The sequence below is a fragment of the Brassica napus genome, chromosome C4 (assembly GCF_020379485.1).
Source record: "Brassica napus cultivar Da-Ae chromosome C4, Da-Ae, whole genome shotgun sequence".
NCBI classification, from domain to species: domain Eukaryota; kingdom Viridiplantae; phylum Streptophyta; class Magnoliopsida; order Brassicales; family Brassicaceae; genus Brassica; species Brassica napus.
In genome coordinates this window covers 53,546,315-53,561,234 of record NC_063447.1, presented here as the reverse complement: position 1 = coordinate 53,561,234, position 14,920 = coordinate 53,546,315, and the positions used below count along the sequence as shown (strand labels likewise).

At 36.7% G+C, this 14,920-nt stretch overlaps 4 protein-coding genes and 1 pseudogene across 4 annotated transcripts; all 5 read left to right on the top strand.

Moving 5' to 3' along the window:
• The first annotated feature begins 243 nt into the window (after nucleotides 1-243).
• LOC106446972 (17.6 kDa class I heat shock protein 2) lies at nucleotides 244-1,081 on the top strand. The gene has a single exon (XM_013888811.3). It carries the CDS (start codon nucleotides 456-458, stop codon nucleotides 915-917), a length of 462 nt encoding a protein of 153 aa, XP_013744265.1. The 5' UTR covers nucleotides 244-455; the 3' UTR covers nucleotides 918-1,081.
• A 4,719-nt stretch (nucleotides 1,082-5,800) lies between these two features.
• LOC106448756 lies at nucleotides 5,801-7,902 on the top strand (annotated as a pseudogene).
• A 28-nt stretch (nucleotides 7,903-7,930) lies between these two features.
• Nucleotides 7,931-9,000, top strand: LOC106450055 (glutathione S-transferase U2). The gene is made up of 2 exons (XM_013891709.3): nucleotides 7,931-8,356; nucleotides 8,493-9,000. Exons 1-2 carry the CDS (start codon nucleotides 8,036-8,038, stop codon nucleotides 8,844-8,846), a joined length of 675 nt encoding a protein of 224 aa, XP_013747163.1. The 5' UTR covers nucleotides 7,931-8,035; the 3' UTR covers nucleotides 8,847-9,000.
• Nucleotides 9,001-10,018: 1,018 nt separating this feature from the next.
• LOC106446971 (glutathione S-transferase U3) lies at nucleotides 10,019-11,771 on the top strand. The gene is made up of 2 exons (XM_013888810.3): nucleotides 10,019-10,946; nucleotides 11,204-11,771. Exons 1-2 carry the CDS (start codon nucleotides 10,338-10,340, stop codon nucleotides 11,564-11,566), a joined length of 972 nt encoding a protein of 323 aa, XP_013744264.3. The 5' UTR covers nucleotides 10,019-10,337; the 3' UTR covers nucleotides 11,567-11,771.
• A 1,105-nt stretch (nucleotides 11,772-12,876) lies between these two features.
• On the top strand, nucleotides 12,877-14,741 carry LOC106446969 (glutathione S-transferase U4). Its single transcript, XM_013888809.3, has 2 exons — nucleotides 12,877-13,251; nucleotides 14,233-14,741. Exons 1-2 carry the CDS (start codon nucleotides 12,931-12,933, stop codon nucleotides 14,584-14,586), a joined length of 675 nt encoding a protein of 224 aa, XP_013744263.1. The 5' UTR covers nucleotides 12,877-12,930; the 3' UTR covers nucleotides 14,587-14,741.
• Nucleotides 14,742-14,920: the final 179 nt, after the last annotated feature.

Below are 14,920 nucleotides of genomic sequence, written 5' to 3'. Positions count from 1 at the left end.
ACTTGACCTGCTGCTTTTCTTTCATTTGTCCAAAAAGTTAATAAGTTTCACAAATATAATCTACTCCCACACGGTTTGTTTGTTTGTCTTTTCGTTTTTCTTCTGTCTGTACAGATTAATATCCCGATAAGTAAAGATTATCAAAGCCCAGTTTTAATCCTATTATGGATTTACTATTCAACCCCAACAAGGCCCGTTTAGCTTCCTCATTTTAAGGCCCACAGGGAAAAAAACTCCTGGAATTTTCTGGATTCACCTGATTCTTTTTCTTGTTTCCATTTCAGGCTCGAGATGTTTCGTTACAGAAAATCGAAAAGGTCGAGAAATTTCCATTTCTTCTTATAAATACAGTCTTCATGCTCTCGGTTTTCCTCAGAAGTCGAAAATCAAATATCAGCAAACAAATCGAGTACTAATTTCACAAGTATCTTTTTGAAAAGCTCTCAAAGACAAAAATGTCGTTGATTCCAAGCTTCTTCGGTAACAACAGGCGTGGCAGCAACAGCTTCTTCGATCCTTTCTCCCTCGACGTTTGGGATCCACTCAGGGAGTTCTCTTCCCTTTCCCGAGACAACTCCGCGATCGTGAACGCGCGTGTGGACTGGAGGGAGACGCCCGAGGCGCACGTGTTCAAGGCGGACTTGCCTGGACTCAAAAAGGAGGAAGTGAAGGTGGAGATCGAGGAAGACAGCGTGCTGAAGATCAGTGGAGAGAGACACGTGGAGAAGGAGGATAAGAACGACACGTGGCACCGTGTGGAGAGATCGAGCGGGCAGTTCACGAGGAAGTTTAGGCTTCCTGAGAACGTGAAGATGGATCAGGTGAAGGCTGCGATGGAGAATGGTGTGCTGACTGTGACGGTGCCTAAGGCGGAGACCAAGAAGGCTGATGTCAAGTCTATCCAGATCTCTGGCTGATTCAAACATCCGACCCTGGTTTGAGCTTTGGTTTTAAAGTTGTCTTGTTGTGTGTCTATGTGTTGTGTACTGGTTCTGTTTTACTGAGCGATGGTGCTGATGTTGTATCTTAATAAGAGTCTGGAATAAGTAACTTGACGTGAATAACGTGAATCTTTCGTATACACCCAACGAACACTAGATACACATGAAAAGACAAGAAGAACACTAGATACATTTTGTATGAAAGTAAACATTATAGCATAACTAAGTATGCTTCAAGAGATGTACTAGTTGCTGTCTGAAGGATCCGTAAAACAAAGGAAAACCGTCGTTACTCTTTATTAATCGAAGAGGAGCAACATCGTTAACAAGTAATCCGTTTTCACATCTCTGATATTAAGTGTTGTCACCGTGCTAAATCGCTTCCGAAACAATACACCACAAAAATTGCATCTAAAATGGTTTACAAAAATTGTACTATGTTCCCTATCGTGGTAATAATCTCTCTTTCCACAAAGGTAAACCAGTTCTATGAATTTCCTTGATTCATTGAGTGAATGTACAAACGTATATATGGGCATGGCTGTTACGATCACAAGCGATCTTTCCTATATTACAGGGGATAAGATTGATTTGATACAAAACTGAATACATAATATTAGGAATATTTTTTCACCCTCCCTCAGTCTGGACGTTGAAGCTTCGAACGGTCAGGCTGTCTCGGAATGAGTTGAACAGGGAAGAAGGCAACCCTTTAGTGAAGATGTCGGCATATTGAAAAGCAGAGGGGGCGTGAAGGACTTTAACTTCACCTAAAGCAACCTTTTTCCGCACAAAGTAAAGATCCAATTCTACATGTTTGGTTCGTTGGTGTTTTACTGGATTTGAGAAGAGGTACACAGAGCTGACATTGTCGCAGAATATGAGAGTTGCTTTTGTGATTGGAACGTAAAGCTCAAGAAGCAGGTTCTGAAGCCAGCATATTTCGGCCAGAGTGTTTGCAACTCCTCTGTATTCAGCTTCAGCGTTGCTGCGAGATACTGTTTGTTGACGCTTTGAAGACCAGGAGATGAGGTTATCTTCTAGGTAGACACAGTAATCCGATGTAGAACGTCGTGTGTCTGGGCAGCTAGCCCAGTCTGCATCTGAATACGCAGTTAGGGAGTCGACAGAGGATTTGTAAAGCTGAAGACCGTAAGTCTTGGTGTCTTCCAAATATCTGATGATGCGTTTCAAAGCTGTTAAGTGTTGTACACGAGGGTCATGCATGAAGAGACAACATTGTTGCACTCCATAAGCTATATCTGGGCGAGTGAATGTGAGATATTGAAGAGCGCCTGCTAAGCTCCGGTACTGTGTAGGATTCTTGAGTTCGTCACCACCTTCTGCAGAGAGTTTGGCGTTGACAACGACATGTGTTTAGAGGGGCTTGCAGTCAGTCATTCCAGCACGTTCAATTATCTCACTCGCATAGGATTGTTGAGAGAGAAGAATACCATCTTTGTTGTATTGAACTTTGATTCCCAGAAAGTATGTCAAGCGGCCCATGTCAGTCATTGGGAACTCTGTTTTGAGACTGGCTATGATCCGAGTGAGCAAGGCGGGACTAGAACCTGTAAGAAAAATGTCATCAACATAAAGTAACAGGTAAGCAACGTCCTTTCCGCGACTGTAAACATAGAGCGATGCATCGGATTTTGTGGAGACAAAACCAAGACGATGAAGGTAGCTGCTGAATCTAGCATTCCATGCTATAGGCGCTTGTTTTAGGCCATAGAGTGCCTTTTTGAGCTTACACACATGGTGAGGATGGTTCTTGTCTACAAATCGTGGTGGCTGATGCATATAGATACTCTCAGAGATGGTGTCGTGTAAAAAAACATTCTGGACATCTAATTGTCTAAGTTCCCAGCCTTTGCTGAGCGCCAGGTTAAGGACCGTCCTTATTGTGGATGGCTTGATAACAGGACTAAAAGTCTCATCATAGTCTACTCCAGCTGTTTGTGTTTTTCCATTTGCAACCAATCTTGCTTTGTGTCGCTTAGGCACACCATCTACATCAAATTTATGCTTGTACAACCATAGATAATTGATAATGTTATCATCGTACAATCTAGGTACTAGGCTCCAAGTCTTATTCTTAACCTGAGCACCGTACTCATCAGCCATGGCAGGGTTCCAGTTTGGATCTGCTAAAGCTTTTTGATGTGTGGTTGGGAGATGAGACACAGAAGATGAGTAAAGAGGGAATATTTTTCTAGGCTTTACGATTCCAGCCTGACCTCTTGTTGTCATTCGTGTAGGAGCAGGATTTGCTACCTGAGCACGATGAGTAGATGCGACAGGAGGTGCAGCTGGGGAAACAGTTTCAGCCGGTACGTGAGGTACCTGACCGGACTCAAGAATTGATCTGAAGAGTGGGGAAGGTTGGTCATCGGGATCCAGAAAACCGTAAGTAATGTTTTTAGTTTCTGTTTTAGCTGTAGGAAAAAGTGTTTTCATTGAAAATCACATGACGAGAGATGATTATTCGATTTGTTTGCAGATCAAGGCAACGATAGCGACGGTGATGAAGAGGATACCCGAGAAAAAGACAAGGTTTTGATCGAGGAGAAAGTTTATGAGCATAAAAGTGATTTATGTTTGGGAAACAAAGAGAACCGAAGACCCGTAGGTGATCGTAGGAAGGTGTTTGGCCAAAAAGAATAGAGTGAGGAGTTTTGTTACCAATGGCAGAGGAAGGTAAGATGTTTAGCACATGAGCAGCTGTGTTGAGAGCCTCGGCCCTGTAAATCAGAGATATTTTGGCTTGAAATAAGAGAGATCGAATGGCATTATTGATAGTTTGGATCATCCTCTCAGATTTTCCATTTTGTTGAGAAGTGTGAGGGCATGAAAATCTGACATTGATCCCATTGGTGGCAAAATGCTTAAGAAACCTGGAGTTCTTGTATTCACCTCCATTGTCACATTGGAAAGCTTTGATTGATGACTTGAACTGAGTTTTCACAAGAGCAAAGAAATGTAAGAATTTAGTAAAAACATCACTCTTGTTTCTGATCGGGTAAACCCATAAGTAATGAGAGAAGTCATCAAGAAAAAGCACATAGTATTTTATCCCACTCAAACTTAAAATAGGAGAAGTCCAGAAATCACTGTGTATGAGATAAAAAGGTGCCAAACGTTTATTAGTACTACAAAAAGCTCCGGTCTTAACGCCCTTACTACTGCTGTGCAGCCGGTGGACTTGAAAAATGGAAGTTTAATGTGTTTCCCAAGCTGACAAGCATCGCAAAAATGGATGTTGTCTTTATTACAAAGCAAAGAACGAGAAGAAATCAAAAATCATAGAGTATCATTATTTGAATGAATCAACCGTTTATGCCATAGAGAAGGTGTCTCAGCAACGAAAGTGGAGTGTTGGTGAGACTTATTGAGGGAGGCCGGCACAGGGTACAGGTCTCCTGAGGATTCACTGCGGAGAAGTGTTTTCCGCGACTGAAGATCCTTCACAGAAAAACCAAACGGATCAAACTCTATGGAATACCAATTATCAGTTGTGAACTTACGAACTGAAATAAGATTTTTAACAATCTGAGGAGCAACAAGCACATTTTTAAGAGCAAGAGATCTGTTTTTGCAAGGAATGAAAGATGAACCAGAAGCGTGTATAGAGATTGAGGAACCGTTACCAACCACAATTGAGTTTCCGGTGTTCATTTTAAGGACAAATCGGAGTATACCTAAAGACGATGCTAGGTGGGAAGTCGCGCCAGAGTCCATGTACCAATTTGGTGATGGTTCAGCCAAAGACATTGTGTTGAAGGATTCCGCAAAGTCAGTTGTTAGTTGAAGACCAAGAGCTGCTATATGAGCTTCCTGAGTGTTTGGGCGCAGAGTGTATGGACGCTGGTTGTATCCGTTTGTGGATTGCATCATCCAAGATGGCGTCTGAGGGTTCTGCCAATTGTTGTACTGATATGGCCAGAACGGCGTAGGCATGCCCCAGTTGCCGTAAGGATGACGCTGTTGGTAGTTGTAGTTGTTGTAGCGACCTCGCCCGCGGTTACCATGTCGGTTGCCTCTGTTGTTGCGCGGTTGATTGCGTTGCTGATTGTAGCTCTGTTTTGGAGGCTGATCAGAGGCGACAATAGCCGTTGAGGAGGAGGAGTGATCGGAGTGAGCGATGGTGACTTTGTGAGTTTTCTTCAGCCGTGTCTCCTCCATTTCCAACATGTTTCTCGCTTCCTCAAATGATGGGAAAGGTTTCTGATGTTTGATCATGTTAATGATGTGATCGTACTTCTCATTTAAGCCGTTCAACATATACATCACTAAGGTCTTGCCACTTATTGGCGCTTCTACATTCTCCAGTAAGTCAGCTAAGGACTTGAGGCTTTGTGAGTAGTCATGAACAGACAGGTCATTGATCTCCTTGGTGCGGAGGTCATTGTCCAGTTGAATCGCCCTAGCCTTTTTGTTGTTTCGAAATTGATTTTCGATACACAGCCAAGCATCCCTAGCGGTGCCTCCAGTTTTGAAAGCGGTTTTGAAAGCGGTTTTGAAGAGTGGTGGAGCTAAAGTGCCGTAGATCCAAAGCTTCACAAGCCTATCTCTTTTCTTCCAAGGCGTGTCGTCATCACCTTGCGGAACCGCTGTTCCATCAACATGTCCTAAGACATCAAAAGCTAAGCAGTGAGTTAAGAACAACTCTCTCCATGCGTCATAGTTAAAGACGTCAAGATCTAAAATGACTGGAATATGATGTTTGATATTTGTAACACCGAACGCACGCTCAATCGTTGCCATGAGGCTTGAACTGTAGACGTTACAGATCGGTGTGACTAGAGAAAAAGAAAAAGAGAAAATTTTCAAATCAGACTTTGGCTAGCTCTGATACCATGAAAGTCTGTGAATATCCTTGATTCATTGAGTGAATGTACAAACGTATATATGGGCATGGCTGTTACGATCACAAGCGATCTTTCCTATATTATAGGGGATAAGATTGACTTGATACAAAACTGAATACAAAATATTAGGAATATTCTTTCATTCTCGAGTCAAACCTGATCCTCGAATTCATCGACCAAACATGGACAAGCAATCCAGTCTTTCCTCAAAATCCGTACGACAAAGCCACGGCTAGATTCTTGGCCAAACTCGTCGATGAACAAGTAAATCTAAAAACCAATTTTTAATTATCTCGCATATGAAAATTTTTAGTTGTCGCCAATTACTAGGATTTTTTTTCTTTTTCCAATTAATGGTCTAAATGAAACGTTTTGTTACATGTTTTGATATATACATCATGTAGCTTGCACCAGTTTGGTTTAGGTCTCTCGTAAAAGAAGAAAAAGGAAGATGTAGCAATCGAGGAGGCACGAGAACTAATAATGTTCCTTGAGAAGGAAGTCGCCGGAAAAAATTTCTTTGGTGGAGAGACAATTGGATTGTTCGACATGGTGGTCAGAACTATGATCCCGTATTGTGGTGTTCGGGCGTGGGAATTTATGGGAATTGATATGATTCCAGAGGAGAAGTTTCCAGAACTGAATAGATGGATGAAGAAGTTAGATGAGCTTGAGGTCGTTAGGAAATGTATACCTCCGAGAGAGGAACATATAGAGCACTCGAAAAGAAATGCTGAGATAATAAAATCGGCCTATAAGAGGCAAACATACTACTCTCTTGAATCTTGATCAGGCTGTTAATTATACGTTTTTTGTTGGGTTCTTCTAGATGGAGGAAGCCCATTGGGTTTGGTTGGTGATAACCAAACTTGGATGTTGGGTCATTGGTTTAGTCTATGAGATTAGTATTGGGTCTTGGAGGTTCTTAGGGTTAGTGAGACATATATATATAGTCTATTGACCTAATTTTTTACGGAGAGACTTACAAGAATCAAAAAGACAAAAGAGAGAAAGATGCAGAATTTCGTCTGGGTTTGTCAAGGCGGATTTGGAGGGTCAAACGGATCCTGATCGGGCTGATATTTTGTGGGAAGCTTCTTCAGTCAATGGGTTAAAGTTTCACCAAAGGGATTTGGATTTCAACGGTTGGATCTTCTGTTGTCTGGGTTTTAGTGAAGCTGGTCGTCACAGTTCTTCAGCAGTGCTGTCTTGAGTGTTTGGTACATCCGACGGTGAGATCTTTTCTGATTGAGCTGAAATTTGATAGATGTGTTGTTGACTGGTTTATCTTGGATTTGTACGGTGGGATTAGTCTCTGGTTGCCGGAATCCTTGTGAGCTGAGGTCGTTTGGTTGCTGTTGGTTTTGAAGCTTTGTGTTGCTATCTTGTTGTTGTTGTTCTTGTGTTGGAGGTAGCTCTTTGTAGCTTGAGTCTCTGTTCTGTTCAGGTTGTTGAACAGGGAGTACGTGGTTGTACTCACTTACATTTATATAGTGGATTGTTGAGTGGACTACGGTCCCGTGGTTTTTTCTTCACACATCGAGAAGGATTTTCACGTAAAAAGTACTTGTCTCATTTAGTTATAGAGGTACTTTTGTCACGAGCTGGCTTAACCCATCCCCTTACCACCAAGCCTGGATAAGCTGCTTATACTATATCCTGCTATCGTCAAAGTATTTTTCTCACATGTTCATACAAGGTCAGGAAAACACGACCGTTACATTCCGCTGCGCTTCGTGCCCGCTTTCCCCAACATTTTTACTGTCACTATTTATTTAGAAAAACAAAGACAGGTCGTGAACATGCCCGGTCCCGGATAAATAAAAATAAAATATTATTCTGTTCAGATAATCACAACTATGTTTTTTTAACATATTCTCAATATTTAACTACATTAAAATTTCACCGCGAAGCGCGTATTTCCCCCCGTAGTTACTCAATTGAAAAGAAACAAGAAAAACACATATTTAGTAGTGTTAGGATGTGAATATCAAAGCAAAAATCAAGGCTCGTAATTTGAAAATGAACCACGTGGTCTGTGTCGGGTGACTATAAAATAGCCAAATCCTAGTAGGAACTTTTATATAAAATAAGCAGAGTAGCGTCAGCAATGACTTGGATTATCTTAAAGATGTTCTTTTTAATCGAAAAACTAGAGAGACAAGAACAGAGGAGTTTTGGATAAGCTAAAAAAGCTAAAAGTGATAGAGAAAGAGAGATCAAATGGCGAAGAAAGAAGAGAGAGTGAAGCTTCTAGGGTTTTGGATAAGCCCTTTCAGTCGTAGAGTCGAGATGGCTCTCAAACTCAAAGGCGTTCCTTACGAATACTTGGAGGAAGAACTGCCCAAAAAGTCCCCTTTGCTTCTTGAGCTAAACCCGGTTCACAAGAAGGTTCCGGTTCTTGTCCACAATGATAAAATATTATCTGAGTCACATGTGATCCTTGAGTACATCGACCAAACATGGAGTAACAATCCAATTCTACCACAAGATCCTTACGAGAGAGCCACGGCTCGATTCTGGGCCAAGTTCGTTGATGAACAGGTAATTTAATAAATTTAATAACATTGAATGCCTATTAAGTTCGATACATTTTAAACAGTCATCCCAAGATAAGATTATATACGGAATAAAATTTTCTTACAAGTACTTTTCTTACAGATTGATCTACCTCTTGCAGATCTTACCGGCAGGGTTCATGCCCTTGGTTAAACCAGAAAAGGGTATAGAAGTTGCTATCGAAGAGACTCGAGAACTGATTATGTTTCTTGAGAAGGAAGTTACTGGAAAAGATTTCTTTGGAGGCAAGACAATTGGATTTTTGGACATGGTCGCAGGAACTATGATCCCATTTTGTCTGGCTAGGGCTTGGGAATGTATGGGAATTGATATGATTTCAGAGGATAAGTTTCCAGGACTGGACAGATGGATCAAGAAATTGAACGAGGTTGAAATCGTGAGGGAGTGTATACCTCCAAAAGAGAAACATATTGAGCGCATGAACAAAATTATAGAGAGAAGTAAGTCTTCATAAATAAAGCCTACACTGTTACTCATTTTTATCATGAACTTATGTTGTATTTTCGCTATGCTTGTATCGTTTGATAACTCATCTGTTTTTCTATTCTAGAAACTTAACACTATATATGCAGTTTAGTTGTTTCAAATTATGTCATTGTTGTTACCCATTACTGTATGAAGTTGCCCATAACTGAAAACTCAATAGTTTTTTTTAGAATCTTCTTTATTGATTAGTCTTGCAAATTAGATCAACAATCTAACATTTTTTTTTTTTTACAACAAACATCTAACATAATATCACTTAAGAGTATCTCCAAATTTTATTATAAAATAGCATTTAGAGTAAATATGTTCAAATGATATTCTATTTTTCACTCTATAATAAAGTTAAAAAAAAAGTTTGCTATTCTATTTTTCAGAAAATGGTTTTATATTCAGATATTTTGATTTCGTCGATCTAAAAGCATTTGTTTTTACTAAAAACGCTCATGCCATTTTGGATTATAAATCGTACTTGTTAATAATATATATACACGTGAGGTTTAAGGACTAGAACTAGACCATAGTACCATACCGATGGAAAAAGTGGAAGTAACGTCAGCCATGACGTTCAAGATGTCCTTGGTCAATAGTTGTGTGACATTCAAGATGTCCGTGGTTGATACTCGTGAATGATGTGCATACATTCATCTACTCAGCACGAATGTTCTTCTGACAACACCAAGAAAAGTATACTAAACTATTTATAGCAAAAAGCCTTCGTTTTCTGTGTAAGAGACGAAGTCTTTGACTCCATGCGTTTACTGCCTACACCCTTTTAATAAAATGATAAAACAGAATGAATTGATGTATAAATAGTATTAAATCAGTTATTAAATTGCTCTCTCCCTATTTTTCCGAATAAATGTCATTTTGACATTTTTCACACATAATAAAAAAATAGCAGAAATATACATAAATTGTTATTAATTACAAATTTCTGACCAATAATATTTAAAATAAATAAAATTATTTATAAAACCAATGTAGTTTATCATTAATTTTCAGTTGAAAATAAATATAATTTATGTTAAAATTGTAAAGCGACACTTTTTATATAAAAAGAAAAAGAAACTTATTATGAAAAGCATGTCACATATCAATTTCCGTGATAATTGAACCTTTATCTAAATCTTGACAATGCTTTTGGAAATTTATAACATTATGATTTTAGTATTGAAAAAAAGAGGAATATAAAGTTTTGAAATAAGATTAATCAACACAAGAAATATAAAATAAATAATGTAAAATATCCTTTATATATGATTTGGATTAAATATATTTTCTAGAGATTGAACGAATCACTTAGAATTATGTATTCTTTAACTTAGATGAATGTCTTATAACATCACATGTATTCTAAGTTACTCGAATTTTTAACACAATTTTTTACTTAAGCTTTGAATCTTCGACCAGTCTTAAAAAATATTTGAGCATTTGTTAATGAAGTTTTAACCAATCGATAATGAAAATAGAAGCACCTTCCGACCTTCTACATGCTCATAGACAATTCTTCATGAATAGAAGAATAACTATGGATTCGAATTACAATTATCTGGATTCGAGTCTATGGTTTTGTGATCAATATCAAAACTTTGTATCCATGAATTGCTTCCAAGTGTTCAAAACAAACTTTTATTTTTCTTCTTATTTTACAATCAAGCATCGTTTGCTTGATAGTATAAATAGTCAAAGAAGAACAGAGGAGTTACATAGGGAAGAAAACGAAAACGAGAGAGGGAGAGATTCAATGGCAGAGAAAGAAGAGTATGTGAAGCTTATAGGGTCTTGGGCAAGCCCTTTTAGTCGCCGGGTGGAGATGGCTCTCAAACTCAAAGGTGTTCCTTACGATTACTCAGACGAAGATTACTTGGTCACCAAGAGCCCTTTGCTTCTCCAGCTAAATCCTATTTACAAGAAGGTTCCAGTTTTTGTCCACAAAGGTAAAGTATTGCTCGAGTCACATCTAATCCTTGAATACATCGATCAAACATGGACAAGGAATCCAATTCTACCTCAAGATCCATACGGCAAAGCTATGGCTCGATTCTGGGCCAAATTCGTTGATGAACAGGTAAATGTTATTGACCAGTTCTTTTATTAAAACTAATTGCATATATAATTTCTAGACATGCTACAAAGTTTTTTTTTTACAAGCTATGTTTAACACGTGTGTAAAATTGCGTAATACAAAAGTGAAAATTTTGATATATCATTCATCAACTAAGCTATTTGACATCGCTATTAAGTTGGATACTATATATGGAAAACAAAAAAACAATACTTATATTGCTATGAAATATTTGATATATATGTCTATCGTACGTGTAGGTCACATTAATAGGCTTTAGGTCTCTAGTAAAATCAGAGGAAATTGATGTTGCGATCAAAGAGGCTCAGGAACTTATAACATATCTTGAGAAGGAAATCACTGGGAAAATGTTCTTCGGCGGGGAGACAATAGGATTCTTGGACATTGTCGTGGGAAGTATGATCCCGTTTTGTCTGGTTCGGGGTTGGGAAGGTATGGGAATTGATATGATTCCAAAGGAGAAGTTTCCAGAACTAAACAGATGGATAGAAAAAATTAAAGAAATTGAGATCGTGAGGGAATGTATTCCTAATAGGGAGAAAAATATTGAGCACATGATGAAAATTGTAGGGCGTATAAAAGCTGCTTCGAAGACGCCATGACGCTACGCTTTGATCCGGAGTTATTTTTACTGTATTTTGTATTGTTTTGTTATTTTAAAGTTGTATGATTGGTTAAAAAAATAAAGATGAGTGCTAAAATGCATCCCCACTGTGGTCGTAGAAACGATTTGTATGAATGTCTAGATGTTGTTTACAAAGCTTTATTGATATATATTATAATATCACATGTTTTGTTTATAATTTAGATGGTAACCAATTTGAATTACTTATTCGATAGGTTGAAGATGTTGACACATTGTTATCTTCATAGATTTCAAATCTTTAGTTAAAAAAAAAAACTCAAATCATAATATATGGAAAACATTTCTTTATTATATGGATGAGTGATGAGTCAATATTTTACAAGAAATAGGATATAATAAAGATGAAAAGAGAAACAAATTAAAATATGAATGAAATATAATTTGATATCAGATCTCCTTCTTAGATTTGTTTGGTACTGAATATTTATTGGAATAAAATAATCTTGTTTTAATTATTAAAGATAATTTAGTACTAATGAATCAACAGAAACAATAAATAGTAAAAATTACGTAATAAATAATAAGACAAATTTCTTATGATAACCATTTTTAAGTTTTTGTCACAAAAATAACTTTCAGCGAAGAAAATGACCAAATTAAGTTTTATTAAAAAGTAAAAATGTATTTTTACCATATGGTTACCTAATCTAGACTTAGGTTTAAAATTAAGGGCTGGAGTTTTGGGGATATGGTTTCGAATTAAAAAAATTTTAAAAATATATATTAAAATTTTCAAAATAAAAAGAACTATTTTGATCATTTTTTTAGGATTATTTTTGTTACAAAAACTTAAAAATGAATATTCGAGAGAATTGACCAAATAATAATACTAAAACCATAGTGGTAGTATTTTGTGTGAATATCCAAGATATCTCTTGACTAGAGCTTTCCTTTCTTTTTTTATAGGGAAGAGATTTGAGAGTGTATTAGGGATTTACTAACATATGAGGATAGTATCACTACATATTGTTTTTGCCCACAAAAACAAATTTTAATAGATGCTTAGCGGGTGTAAAACGTAAAAGAAAATAGAAGGTAGCCAACTTGAATTATTCTTGCAAAACTATTATTGAATAAATGGTAAATGGTAACCAATTAAAAATTGCTTATATGAATGATATGCATGCATTGTACCTAGGATCCAATGGCGAAGAAAGAGACCCCTGTGAAGATTCTTGGCTTTTGGGACAAGTTCAACAAACGTGACCCGTGACGTGTGTTTTCTCCTTTTTGGATTTATTATAAAAAGAAATTGGCTTGTGAACCAGAAATAAACTTGTCAAAGGAGTTAGAAGTCTAGAGAAAAGCAAGTGAGATCCAATGGCGACTAAAGAGGAGGATGTGAAGCTTCTAGGTTTTTGGGCAAGCCCTTTTAGTCGTAGGGTCGAGATAGCTCTCAAACTCAAAGGCGTGACATACGAGTACTTGGAGCAAGATATTTTCAACAAGAGTGCTTTGCTTCTTGAACTAAACCCGGTTTTCAAGAAGGTTCCGGTTCTTGTTCATAAAGGTAAAATATTAGCCGAGTCACATCTGATCCTTGAATACATCGACCAGACATGGAAGAACAATCCTATTCTTCCTCAAGATCCTTACGAGAAAGCCATGGCTCGTTTCTGGGCCAAGTTCGTTGATGAACAGGTAACTCTTAATACAAATTCCTTTATTAACTATTTGCATACGTTCGTGATTTTTAAAAAAGATGCATAAGAAACTAGATACATTTTAAAGAGTGAATTTAGGATCCTCTCTTGACAAAAAAAAAAAAAATTAGGATCCTCTCTCTCTCTCGGACTGGAATTTATTATCCAGGATCTCGATCCGAAATCCACTCATAATCCGATCTGAAATCGACTCTGGACAGCTCTTAAATATGATATCAAAAGTGATAGCAAAAATTCGGATACGTCAAATCTGTATCCAAATCTGGGTATTTTGATTTTTAAGTCTGAATATCTAGATCCAGATTTTTAAAATATATTAAAATTTTAATTTTATTAATATTTTTTTATATGTATTAATATTTTGCATAAAATTAGTCTTATAATATTACATTACATTTTAACTTTATAATATTCTATACATATATTTATAAATCTTGTATAAATATTATATGTATTATTTTTAGAATTTTAGTATTTAAAAAAAACATTTGTTATTTTTTTAAAATTATTGTTACGAATTCGAATTTGAATACCTACATATAGCATAATATCTAGACGAATATCCGAAAACTATAGTCCGGATCAGGATACTAAATTCACGGATCCGGATTCGTCTCATCTTATTAAGCCACCAAAGTTCGAAACTGGGAAGTAAGAAACGATATATATATATATATATAAATTCATTAGTAACAAGTTTGTGAAATTCATTTTTTTTGCTAACTGTTAAAAAACAAGTTGTGAATTCAATTTGCTTTCACATGTATAAAATCAAACAATATTTAATGAATTGCCAAAGAAAATAGTAATAACCAAAATAAAAAAGAAATATGTCATCCACAAATCTTAAGTAATATAATTATACTAATAATTCACATCATTATTTTCTGCTTTCCAGAAAATAAAATGTTAACTCCAATTAACTTTAGAGATAAAACTGTTTATATATATCTTGTAGGTCGGACCAGTATGTTTCAAGTCTGTGGTGAAAGCAGATAAGGGAATAGATGTTGCAATTGAAGAGGCTCAAGAACTTATTACCTTCCTCGAGAAGGAACTTATCGGGAAAGATTTTTTCGGCGGCAAGACAATCGGATTCTTAGACATGGTCGCAGGAAGTATGATCCCGTTTTGCGTAGCTCGGGCTTGGGAAGGTATGGAAATCGATATGATACCAGAAGAGAAGTTTCCAGAACTTAACCGATGGATCAAGAACTTGAATGGTATCGAAATTGTGAGGGAATGTATTCCTAATAGAGAGAAACAAATTGATCACATGATGAAGGTCGCAGAGCGAATCAAATTGGCTTAAGCGAAACTTATATGTTTGTATCTCCTTGTTAGAAAAAAATGTACGAATAATCTACTAAATAAGCAATGTATGCATCGGCCGTGATTTTAGAAAAGCAATTTAAGCTTTTGTCTTTTATATGAAAAAATTAGAAAAATGAGACACTTTGAACTTCAGTTTGTCTTTATAGTACTTTTTGATGATTATTTAAGAAAATAGGATTCAAATTAATGTTGATACCATTATCCCTTAAATTAATTAATTTTTTATGATTACAAATTAATAAATAAAATATTTCGTAACTGATTTAATTTTAAAATGAAAAACAAAAACAAGAAAAAAGAGAGAAATAAAC

Coding starts and splice junctions, on each gene's coding strand:
- LOC106450055 (XM_013891709.3), top strand. CDS start 8,036: ATGGCGAAGAAAGAAGAGAGAGTGAAGCTTCTAGGGTTTTGGATAAGC. Junction 8,357..8,492: donor CCAAGTTCGTTGATGAACAG/GTAATTTAATAA, acceptor TACCTCTTGCAG/ATCTTACCGGCAGGGTTCAT.
- LOC106446972 (XM_013888811.3), top strand. CDS start 456: ATGTCGTTGATTCCAAGCTTCTTCGGTAACAACAGGCGTGGCAGCAAC.
- LOC106446969 (XM_013888809.3), top strand. CDS start 12,931: ATGGCGACTAAAGAGGAGGATGTGAAGCTTCTAGGTTTTTGGGCAAGC. Junction 13,252..14,232: donor CCAAGTTCGTTGATGAACAG/GTAACTCTTAAT, acceptor TATATCTTGTAG/GTCGGACCAGTATGTTTCAA.
- LOC106446971 (XM_013888810.3), top strand. CDS start 10,338: ATGAAAATAGAAGCACCTTCCGACCTTCTACATGCTCATAGACAATTC. Junction 10,947..11,203: donor CCAAATTCGTTGATGAACAG/GTAAATGTTATT, acceptor TCGTACGTGTAG/GTCACATTAATAGGCTTTAG.